Raw genomic sequence first — 12,229 nt, forward strand, 5'->3', positions numbered from 1 at the left:
CTTTCGGTTAGTTTTCACAGTTCTGAAAAAGTTGATTCTGACAGTTTTTGCCAGTTTTTTCACTGATTTTTATAGAGGCATAGATTTTTGGAGTTCTCTATTCCACCATTTACTTTGTGTTAGCAACATTAAACATTTTAAACATCATTACTTGACTTTAAAAGGTTTAAATTTGATTGATAACTTTAGTTTTCATTTTCACACGTCCTTTGATTACTTTAATCTCCTTCTTTTTCAATGTTTGTGTTATTGTGGCCTAGAACTTTATTTTTGTTACTTTTTCTTTCTCCACATGGTCTAATGCGGCCTAGTATTTTAGCACCACTTCAAATTTATGATCCTCAAATGCTCCCAATCAGTATTTTTCCAAATGACATCATCTTAATGAACACTGGATTATAATTAAACTACATTAAAGCAACATGCGTTTTAGTAAATAATTCCTTAAATAATAAAGTAATAGGTCTGGGTAAGCTCACATAAGGAGCATTGGTGCTTTTTACCAAAGCTGGAAAATTCTCAGCCATTATCCCTTTGAACATTGTTCTCCATAAATCTTTCTATTCTCCCTTTCTATAATTTGTGTTCAATATATGTGAGCTCTTTTCATTCTATCCTCCATATCTTTATATTTTCCATTTCTTTTTTGTTTTTGTTTTTGACACGGAGTTTCACTCTCGTCCAGGCTGGAGTGCAATGGCGCAATCTCGGCTCACTGCAACCTCCACTTCCCGGGTGCAAGCGATTCTCGTGCCTCAGCCTCCTGAGTAGCTGGGATTACAGGCATGCGTCACCATGCCTGGCTAACTTTTGTGTTTTTAGTAGAGATGGGGTTTCACCATGTTGGTCAGGCTGGTCTGGAACGCCTGACCTCAGGAGATCCACCCGCCTCGGCCTCCCAAAGTGCTGGGATTACAGGCTTGAGCCACCACGCCCGGCCTATTTTCTGTTTCTTTATCTCTAATTGTCTGTTTTCCTCAGAGCTATATTTTAGTTCACTAATTATTTCTTCATTTGTGTCTCATCTGCAGTTTAATACGTTTATTAATTATTTAAATCACCATTTTCACTTCTAGAAGTTGTATTTGGTTATTGTGCAGGTATTCACATAAGCCTGTTGTTTCTCATCCTGATCTTTCATTAAGAAATGTATTTTTAGCTTGGGCAACATAGTAAGACCCCATCTCTAAAAAAAAAAAAATAGCTGGGTATGGTGGCATGTGCCTGTAGTCCTAGCTACTTGGGAGGCTGAGGCAGGAGGATTGCTTGATCCCAGGAGTTCGAGGCTGCAGTGAGCTATAATTGCCCCACTGCACTCCAGCCTGGATGACAAGGTCTCAAAAAAGATTATATGTTTTACCCTTTTTACTTGGGAATAATATAGATTTATGGGAAATTGCAAAAATAGTACAGAGATGTCCCATATACCCTTTACTCAGTTTCCTCTATACTATAGAAGTGTAAAAATACTATAGTACAATATCAAAACCAGGAAATTGACATTGGTACAATAGTGTGTATAGTCCTATGCCTTTTTATCCCATGTGTAGACTCCTGTAACCAACACCATAATCAAGACACAGAACATGGCTGCACTTTGTAGATGTCGCATGTCCCGGGTGGTCCTCAGGCACTGTCAGATTTTGGACTCTCTGAAGATCGTCCCTGGATCTTGGGTTAAAAATCTGTATTCTAGTCTGAACCATGGGAAGAAAAAAATAGTCGATCTGTGGTTTTTCTACTTGAAGGACACAATGTTTTCCAAATTAGCACCTTTGCAGAGGTTTGCTGAACTTAGTGGTGGAGCTCATTCTTCAGTGGCTTCTGCTATATCTGTTGCAACTAAAAAAACAATCCAGACTGTGCGCAGTGGCTCACGCCTGTAATCCCAGCAATTTGGGAGGCCAAGGCGGGCAGATCACCTGAGGTTGGGAGTTCGAGACCAGCCTGGCCAACATGGAGAAACCCCCATCTCTACTAAAAGTACAAAATTAGCCCAGTACCGTGGTGCATGCCTGTAATCCCAGCTACTTGGGAGGCTGAGGCAGGAGAATTGCTTGAAACCGGGAGGCAGAGGTTGCAGTGAGCCAAGATTGCGCCATTGCACTACAGCCTGGGCAACAAGAGCAAAACTCCGTCTCCAAACAAACAAACAAAAAAACCCCAAAGAAAACAGTCCAAGGACCTCCAACTTCTGATTACATTTTTGAAAGGGAATCTAAGTGTGGTGCACACAATTACCCTCCTTTACCTGTAGCCCTGGAGAGAGGAAAATGTATTTACTTATGGGATATAGAAGGCAGAAAATATTTTGACTTCCTGAGTTCTTACAGTGCTGTCAACCAAGGGCATTGTCACCCCAAGATTGTGAATGCGCTAAGAGTTAAGGGAACAAATTGACCTTAACCTCTAGAGCTTTCTATAATAACGTACTTGGTGAATATGAGGAGTATATTACTAAACTTTTCAACTACCACAAAGTTCTTCCTATGAATACAGGAATGGAAGCTGGAGAGACTGCCTGTAAACTAGCTCATAGGCGGGACTATACAGTGAAGGACATTCAGAAACACAAAGCAAAGGTTGTTTTAGCAGCTGGAAACTTTTGGGGTAGGACATTGTCTGCTATCTCCACTTCCACAGACCCGACCAGTTACGACGGTTTTGGACCATTTATGCCGGGATTTGACGTCATTCCCTGCAATGATCTGCCTGCACTGGAGCGTGCTTTTCAGAATCCCAAAGTGGCTGTGTTCATGGTAGAACCAATTCAGGGTGAAGCGGGTGTGTTGCAGATCCAGGTTACCTAATGGGAGTGCGAGAGTTCTGCACCAGGCACCAGATCTATATATTGCTGATGAAATACAGTCAGGATTGGCCAGAACTGGTAGATGGCTGGCTGTTGATCATGAAGATGTCAGACCTGACATAGTCCTCCTTGGAAGGGCCCTTTCTGGGGGCTGATACTCTGTGTCGGTGGTGCTGTGGGACGATGACATAATGCTGACCATTAAGCTAGGGGAATATGGGTCCACATATGGTGGCAATCCACTAGGCTGCCGAGTGGGCATTGCAGTCCTTGAGGTTTTAGAAGAAAACCTTGCTGAAAATGCAGAAAAAATGGGTATTATCTTGATAAATGAACCCATGAAGCTACCTTCTAATGTTGTAACTGCCGTAAGAGGAAAATAATTATTTTATTTATTTATTTATTTGAGTCAGAGGTTCACTCTGGTTGCCCAGGATGGAGTGTAATGGCGTGATATCGGCTCACTATAACCTCTGCTTCATGAGTTCAAATGATTCTCCTGCCTCAGCCTCCTGAGTAGCTGGGATTACAGGCACGCGCCACTATGCCTGACTAATTTTTGTATTTTTGGTAGAGATGGGATTTTGCCATGTTGATCAAGCTGGTCTCAAACTCCTGACCTCAGGTGATCCACCTGCCTCTGCCTCCCAAAGTGTTGGGATTACAGGCGTGAGTCACTGTGCCCGGCGAGGAAAAGAATTATTAAACGCTATTGTTATTAAAGAAACCAAAGATTGTGATGCTTGGAAGGTGTGTCTACAACTTCAAGATTATGGACTTCTGGCCAAGCCAACCCATGGTGACATCATCAAGTTTCACCTCTGCTGGGGTCAAGGAGGATGAGATTTGAGAGTACAGTGAAATCATTAACAAGGCCATCTTGTCATGCTGAGGGTAACAGCTGTTTTCAGTGGTCCCTGGGAACTGGCTGGAGAGAGGTGGTCTTGTAAAAGCTCTGCTCTTAATGAGGGCACATTCCACTCCCATGTGTCTTCAAAATCGTTTTTTGGAATATATATTTTTTTCCCGTTGATACATAATAGAAGAACGTTTATGAACCTGCTGTTTGCTTTGTAATGTAAGAGAATGTAATGGCATCTATATTCAGTAAAAGTGTTTTGATGTGCATGTGTACTTTCTAAGGTGAAACGCATCTATGTATACAGACAGCCTTTAAATCACATCCTTCAGTATACTTTATATATGTTTTCATAATTTCCTTGCTGGTATAAATGTTTTGTATTTGAAAAAGTTATCTCTAGTGTATTACATAAAAGGCTTTACCTTATAAAGTCAAATCATTGTTATCATTGAATTTTAGGAAGAATGAATGGTTAAGCATACATAAAATACTAATATTAAGTAAACGTCATGTTGGCCAACATCAGGATGTATTCTATGGATGTCATTATTTTCAGTTAAGAATTAGTGTTTAAAATTCCTAAATTGTTTGAGTGCTTGATTATAATTTGTAAAAAAAAGTTTAACATTTCTTTGAATTTAAAATAAAGCTTATATTTAAAAAAAAAAAAAAAAGGATACAGTACATGGCCGGGTGCAGTGGTTCATGCCTGTAGTTCCAGCACTTTGGGAGGCCAAGGTGGGCAGATCACTTGAGGTCAGGAGTTTGAGACCAGCCTGGCCAACATGGAAAAATCCCCTCTCTACTAAAAATGCAAAAATTAGCCAGGCATGGTGGCACGCACTTGTAATCCCAGCTACATGGGAGGCTGAGACAGGAGAATCGCTTGAACCCGAGAGGCAGAGGTTGCAGTGAGCAGAGATCGTGCCACTGCACTCCAGCCTGGGAGACAGAGCAAAACTCTGTCTCAAAAAAGTTACAAACCATTTTCATCACCACAATGTTATCCCTTGTGCTACTTATTTTTAGTAATACCCACTCTCCTCCCATCCACCATCCCTAATCCCTGGCAACCACTAATCTGTTTTTCATTTCTAAAATTTTGTCTTTTCTACAATGCTGTAAAAATGAAATCTTACAGTATGTAACGTTTTAGGGGCTTATTTCACTCAGCATAATTCCATGGCGATTCATCCAAAATATTGATATTTGTTTATCAATAGTTCATTGTTGTTGTTGTTGTTGTTGAGACGGAGTCTCACTCGGTTGCCCAAGCTGGAGTGCAGTGTCTAAGCTCACTGCAACTCTTTGCCTCCTGGGTAGATAACATTTTAGGGGCTTATTTCACTCAGCATAATCTCTGGAGATTCATCCAAGACATTAATATTTGTGTATCAAGGCCGGGCATGGCGACTCATGCCTGTAATCCCAGCACTTTGGGAGGCTGAGGTGGGCGGATGACAAGATCAAGAGATTGAGACCATCCTGGCTAACATGGTGAAACCCCGTCTCTACTAAAAACTACAAAAAATTAGCCGGGCATGGTGGCGGGGACCTGTAGTCCCAGCTACTCAGGAGGCTGAGGCAGGAGAATGGCGTGAACCCGGGAGGCAGAGCTTGCAGTGAGCCGAGATGGTGCCACTGCACTCCAGCCTGGGCAACACAGCGAGACTCTGTCTCAAAAAAAAAAAAATTTTGTGTATCAATAGTTCATTCTTATTAGTGAGTAGTAATTCATGGTATGGATGTACCACAGTTTGACCATTCCCTTATTGTTGGACATATTGATTATTTTGAGCTTCTGGCTATTACAAGTAAAGCTGCTATGAACAATTACGTATAAGTTTCTGGATGGGCATAAATTTTAATTTCTCTGAAGTGTCATTGTTGAATTGTGTGCTCATTGCATGTTCAGTTTTATAAGAAACTACTAAACAGTTTTCCAAAGTGGCTGTAAGATTTTACCTTCCCAGCAGCATTTTACAAGATGTCCAATTTCTCTGCATCTTTGTCACCATTTCGTGTTGTCACTATGTTTTTAATTTTAGCTGTTGTAATAAGTGTGTAGTGATACCTCATCATGGTCTTAATTTGCATCTAGTGATGCAAATTAGTGTTGAACATCTTTTCATGTGCTTATTTGCTTATTTCCTCTTCAGTGAAATGTATGTTCATATATTTTGATCATTTTCCAATTGGATTATTTATTTGTTTTTTACTTTTGAGTTTTTGTTTGCTTGTTTGTTTTTGAGAGAGCTTCTTGCTCTGTTACCCAGGCTGGAGTGCAGTGGCATGATCTTGGCTCACTCCAATCTCCGCTTCCCAGGTTCAAGCGATTCTCATGCCTCAGCCTCCCACGTAGCTGGGATTACAGGCACGAACCATCATGCCTAATTTTTGTATTTTTAGTAGAGATGGGTTTTTGCCGTGTTGCTCAGGCTGGTCTCAAACTCCTGCCCTCAAGAAATCTGCCCTCCATCCACCTCGACCTTTCAAAGTGCTGGGATTACAAGCGTGAGCCATGGCCTACCATTGAGTTTTGAGAGTACTATACATATTCATTATACATTCTGGATGTATATGTGATTTGCAAACATATTCTCCCATTCCATACCGTTTTTTCCATCCTTTTAACAGGGTTTCTTGCAGAGCAGAAGTTTTAAATTGGATGAAATCTAATTTATTTTTTTCCTTATGGATTATGCTTTTCGAGCTGTTTACTATGCCCTAGATCTCAGACGTTTCTCCTATGTTTTCTTGTAAAAGTTTTAGTTTTAGTTTTATATTTTAGATTTAAATCTATGATCCACTTGAGTTTTTTTTTTTGTATAAAGGTATGAAGATTACGTCATTTTTAAAATTGGCTTATGGCTCTGCAACTTCTCTAGCACCATTTGTTAAGCAGACAATCCTTCCTTCTCTTTGTCTCTTTGTAAAAAATCAGTGTGGAGCTATTTCTAGGTTCTCTATTTTGTTCCAGTGATCTATGTGTCTATTCTCCCAATACTACACAGTCTTGATTTCTGTAGCTATATAAGAAATATTGAAATATGGTAGAGACATTCCTCCCACCTTACTCTTCTTTTTCAAAAAGTGTCTTACCTACATATATATTTTTTTGAGATGGAGTCTCACTTGTGTTGCCCAAGCTGGAGTGCAGTGGGGTAATCTCGCCTCACTGCAACCTCTGCCTCCCAGGTTCAAGCGATTCTCCTGCCTCAGCCTCCTGAGTAGCTGGAGTTTCAGTCGTGAGCCACCACACCCGGCTAATTTTTATATTTTTAGTTGAGACATGGTTTCTCCATGTTGGCCAGATTGGTCTTGAGCTCCTGACCTCAAGTGATCTGCCTGTCTTGGCCTCCCAAAGTGCTGGGATTATAGGTGTGAGTCTTAATGGTCTCCATTCGCACTCAATGATTTAAAAACAGACTCCCCTCTGCCCTTCCCTGCCCCACAACTGTTTCCCCTCTGCACTGTGCAGTGGTACCTGTGAGAAAGAACTGACCCATTCCCCAATCATCGTCCCCACCCCAGCACCCAGGCCCTTGGTTGGTGAGACCCTTGATGGGCAGTCTCATGCTTCTGTCCAGGGGACTTTCCCACCGTTGCTCCCCTGCATGGAGACTAAGTGGACTCTTCTATTCCCTGTCCATCACAGGGTCTACTGTGCACCCATCTTCCTCATTCCTCCACGTTCCCCAGATGATGATTTCATCTATGTCTCCTCCCACATACTTCTAAATAGACCGTCCCAGCCCTTGAACCCCAAAATCATGCAGAGAGCAAAGGCCAAGATGCCCAACCACCTGCTGCAGAATCCTGCTTCAGGAATGAAGTGTATAGTCTCTATCAAAATAAAAACTGGAGGCCAGGCACAGTGGTTCATGCCTGTAATCCCAGCTCTTTAGGAGGCCAAGGCGGGAGGATCTCTTGAGCCTAGGAGTTCGAGACCAGCCTGGGTAACATAGCGAGACTCTCTTGACAAAACCTAAAAAAGTTAGTGGGGTGTGGTGGTGGGTGCCTGTAGTCACAGCTACTTCGGAGGCTGAGGAGGGAGGATCGCTTGAGCCCAGCAGTTCAAGGCTGCACTGAGCTATGATCATGCCACTGCACTCCAGCCTGGATAGAGCAAGACCCCGTCTCTAGAAGAAAAAAGCAAACACCCAGCAACCGGAAACATCCTCCTCTAGAATGGTGGTCAGCAACATCTGCCTGCCTTGTTCCCTGATGTCTCTCCAGCACCTAGAACAGCGCTCAGCAGGAGTACGCACTCATTAGGGTTTTGTTGAATAAATGACTCCTTTGATGCAGCAATTCCACTTCTAAGAATCTCTCCTAAAGAAATATTCACACACGTGCACAGAGCTGTGTGTACAACAGTGAGAGGAGCAAACAACTGGGGAACGTTTGCAAATGTTTATTAACTGTCAGTGACTGATACATGGGAATCGGATAAGGGGAATGCATGCTGAACAGGAAACAGTGAGCGGGGCTTGACCAGGGCGCATGGCACTGGAGAAAAGCAGATGGGAGATGCTTCTACTGGTACTTAGTGTGTGTGTGTGCGTGAGTGTAGTGTGTGTGTAAATGCAGAGGAAAAAATCGGAAATTAAACACTCAGACCTGACCTCAGTAGTCACATCTGGGGAGAAAGGAGGGTAGTGCTGTTCTATGGAGAGAATACCTGACAATACTTGTTTTCTGAGGTAGATGCATGGATACCCGAACCGAAATATGCATTAAGTATGTCTTACTCATCAATGAAAACACTAGTATCTAACAGAATGGCATACTGCAAGAAAATACAACGGAAATGCTAACATTGAACTCTTGGCACACTAAGAAAAATGATGCTCAACTTTTCACTGTTGTGAACACTTGCTTTGACTTGCTATACACCTGATGACGAGGGGTCCACAGCCATGCCCATGTTCGTGAAAGGTCACCACGTTCTGCTTCTCATTGTGGGCATGTGTCATATCCCTGAGGCTGAGGCAAGAAGAGAGAAGGAAAGTAAGTGGCAGTGAGTTCCCACTGCCCAATAACTCAATCTCAACTCCTGACCTGCAGACCCTGCACACTCCGATTCTGCCCTACCTCAGGACCCACACAGGCCTTCCACGGTTCCTTGAAGTGAACCATCCGCACATGCCACAGTGACTTCCTCTCCTGGATTATCAATTACTAGGCTAGAGGAAGGTGTGGCCCGCATATCGGGGCTGACCTGGGGTTTGGGAATCCACAGCATCCTGGGTAGGGAGCATCCCTGGATGTACAGGCCAGGGAGTAAAGAGAGAATGCGAAATCGGCCGGATGCGGTGGATTATGCCTGTAATCCCAGCACTTTGGGAAGCCGAGGTGGGCAGATCACGAGGTCAGGAGACAGAGACCATCCTGGCTAATATGGGGAAACCACGTCTCTATTAAAAATACAAAAACATTTAGCCGGACATGGTGGCAGGCGCTGTAGTCCTAGCTATTGGGGAGGCTGAGGCAGAATAGCGTGAACCCCGGAGGTGGAGCTTGCAGTGAGCAGAGATCATGCCTGAGCGACAAAGTGAGACTCTGTCTCAAAAAAAAAAAAAAAAAAAAAGAAATACGAAAGAGCATGGGAAATTTATTCATTCAGCCTCAATGCTGTACCCTAGAAAATTATGAGAAGGGAATGATTTGGGGAACAAGTGACAAGATGGGATACCGGTACCGTAACAGAATAGCCCATCTGCAGGGATGTGGGGGATGAGCCGAAGGTTCACTTACGGAGTTACTCGTCGTCTTCCTCAGGGTCGCTGATCTCTTCATAAATCACCGGATGCTTTCTCTCACGCAGTCTGTGGGTCCAGGCATGTTTCTCCCTTTTGGGTCCTATGATGGAGAAGAGTTGGAAGATGAGGGTTGGGTAGGTTGAAGAGTGTTAGGCTCTGTTTTCTCAAAAACAGGAGATGCCTCCCCGCTCCCAAGTGCCCATGGGCCTTCTTTATCCAGTTTTTCACATTCTCTGGCTAGAGAGGCTGAGGCCTTAGACCCACACCAATACAGGTCAAATGCCCATTAAAGTTTTAACTTCTGGCTCCGTTCATTGTCAGGTTTAAATTCCCAACCTCTTTACTCACAGGAACGTTCATGGATACCTCCTTTCATTCAGCACGTATTTGTTAAGGGCACACAGGCATACCTTGTTTTATGGCACCTCATTTTTATAGTGCTTCGCAGATACTGCAATTTTTTTTTGAAATTCTCACCAATTTTATACTTTTTCATTATTATTATGTCTGTTATGGTGATCTGTCATCAGTGAGCATTAATGTTATTACTGCAATTGTTTTTGTTGTTCTTTAGTCTTTTAAAATAATTTTGTTTTTTATTTTTGTGGGTCCACAGTAGGTGTATATACTTATGGGGTACATGAGATGCTTTGATACAGGCATGCCATGCGTAATAATCACATCATGGAAAATAGGGTCTCCATGCCCTCCAACATTTATCCTTGTGTTGCAAACAATCCGTTTACACTCTTTTAAAGATTTTTTAAATGTACAATTAAGTTATTATTGACTATAATCACCCTCTTGTGTGTAATTGTTTTGGGGGTACCAGGAACTGCACCCATAGACAATGACAAACTTAATCGGCCAATGTTGCGTGTGTTCTGACTGCTCCACCGATGAGCTGTTCCCCATCTCTCCTCCTCTTCTTGGGCCTCCCTATTTTCTGAGACACAGCAACACTGAAATGAGGATTATTAACGACCCTACAATGGCTGTCAAATGTTCCAATGAAAGGAAGAGTCGCATGTCTCTCACTTTAAATCAGAAGCTAGAAATGGCTAAGCTTAGTGAGGAAGGCGTGCTGAAAGCCAAGATAGGCTGAAAGCTCTGCCTCTTGTACCAAACAGCCAAGCTGTGAATGCAAAGGAAAAGTTCTTGAAGGAAATTATAGTATATAATGCAAAGGAAACGTTCTTGAAGGAAATAATAGTATATACTGCAAAGGAAAAGTTCTTGAAGGAAATACTAATACTAATACTCCAGTGAACAGAAGAATAAGAAAGCAAAACAGCCTTACTGTTGAAATAGAGGAAGTTTGAGTGGTCAGGATAGAACTTGAAACCAGCCACAACATTCCCTTAAACCAAAGTCTAATTCAGAGCAAGACCAGAACTCTCTTCAAGTCCATGAAAGCTGAGAGAGGTGAAGAAGCTGCAGGAGAAACGTGTGAAGCTAGCAGAGGATGGTTCATGAGGTTTAAGGAAAGAAGCCGTCTCCATAACATAAAAGTGCAAGGTGAAGCAGCAAACCCTGATGGAGAAGCTGCAGCAACTTACCCAGAAGATCTAGCTAAGATCACTGATGGAGGTGGCTCCACTAAACAACTGATTTTCAATGTAGATAAACTAGCCTTCTATTGGAAGGAGATGCCATCTAGGACTTTCATAGCTAGAGTGGATTGACTCCAACTGTGAAAGTTCTACTGTGGGCAAAATGCTATCCAATAGCATCACATACTACAGAGAAATCCTTCAAGAAAGGGAGAGCTAACTGATGTGGCAAATTTCATTGTGTTATTTTAAGAAACTGCCACAGCCACTCCACCCTTCAGCAACCACCACTTTGATCAGCCAGCAGCCATCAACACCGAGGCAAGACCCTCCACCAGCAAAAAGAGTGTGACTCACTGAAGGCTCAGAAGATTGTTAGCATTTTTTAATCAATGAATTATTTTAAAATTAAGGTATGTACATTTTTAGACATAATGCTATTGCACAATTAGTAGACTGCAGTATAGTGTAAATGTAATGTTTTTATGCACTGCGAAACCAAAAAGGCAATGTGTGTGACTCACTTGATTGCAGTGGTCTGGAACCGAACTGACAATATCTCTGAAGTACACCTATATTGGGTATCAGGCATTGAGCTGAGTAAGATATGATCCCAGGTTATCACAGATAGAATTGCTTGAGCACCTTTTATGTCATCAGGCCTTCTAGATTAAATTTAATGCCTCCCAACAATTTATGAACTATGATTCTGTATTTCCATCTTATGGACTAGGAATCTGGAGCTGGAGCTGAGAAATTTGGAAGAGTTGCTCCAAGTCTTGTTTTTTTTTTTTTTTTTTTTTTTAATTACACTTTAAATTCTAGGGTACATGTGCACAACGTGGAAGTTTGTTACATATATATACACGTGCCATGTTGGTGTGCTGCACCCATTAACTCGTCTTTTACATTAGGTGTATCTCCTAATGCTATCCTTCCCCCAGCCCCCCATCCCATGACAGGCACCAGTGTGCGATGTTCCCCACCCTGTGCCCAAGTGTTCTCATTGTTCAATTCCCACCTATGAGTGAGAACATGTGGTGTTGGGTTTTCTGTCCTTGTGATAGTTTGCTCAGAATGATGGTTTCCAGCTTCATCCATGTCCCTACAAGGGACATGAACTTATCCTTTTTATGGCTGCATAGTATTCCATGGTGTATATGTGCCACATTTTCTTAATCCAGTCTGTCATTGATGGACATTTGGGTTGGTTCCAAGTCTTTGCTATTGTGAATAGTGC

At 42.4% G+C, this 12,229-nt stretch overlaps 1 protein-coding gene and 1 pseudogene across 2 annotated transcripts in view; one reads left to right on the forward strand and one right to left on the reverse strand.

The window, feature by feature from the left end:
• The first annotated feature begins 1,597 nt into the window (after positions 1–1,597).
• On the forward strand, positions 1,598–3,701 carry LOC105547748 (annotated as a pseudogene). Its single transcript, XR_001007262.1, has 3 exons — positions 1,598–1,862; positions 2,170–3,217; positions 3,507–3,701. The product of XR_001007262.1 is annotated as an ornithine aminotransferase, mitochondrial pseudogene (transcript).
• A 4,545-nt stretch (positions 3,702–8,246) lies between these two features.
• Positions 8,247–12,229, reverse strand: part of LOC105547738 (protein SSX5-like) — a 17,764-nt gene continuing 13,781 nt past the window's right edge. The window contains exons 7-8 of the mRNA XM_011991440.1: positions 9,432–9,536; positions 8,247–8,660 (exon numbers count right to left, since the gene is read on the reverse strand). Coding sequence (XP_011846830.1) covers positions 9,436–9,536 — 101 coding nt within the window. The 3' untranslated portion in view covers positions 8,247–8,660; positions 9,432–9,435. The remainder of the gene's footprint in view (positions 8,661–9,431; positions 9,537–12,229) is intronic.

This window comes from Mandrillus leucophaeus, unplaced genomic scaffold (genome assembly GCF_000951045.1).
Source record: "Mandrillus leucophaeus isolate KB7577 unplaced genomic scaffold, Mleu.le_1.0 Scaffold395, whole genome shotgun sequence".
Taxonomy (NCBI): Eukaryota; Metazoa; Chordata; class Mammalia; order Primates; family Cercopithecidae; genus Mandrillus; species Mandrillus leucophaeus.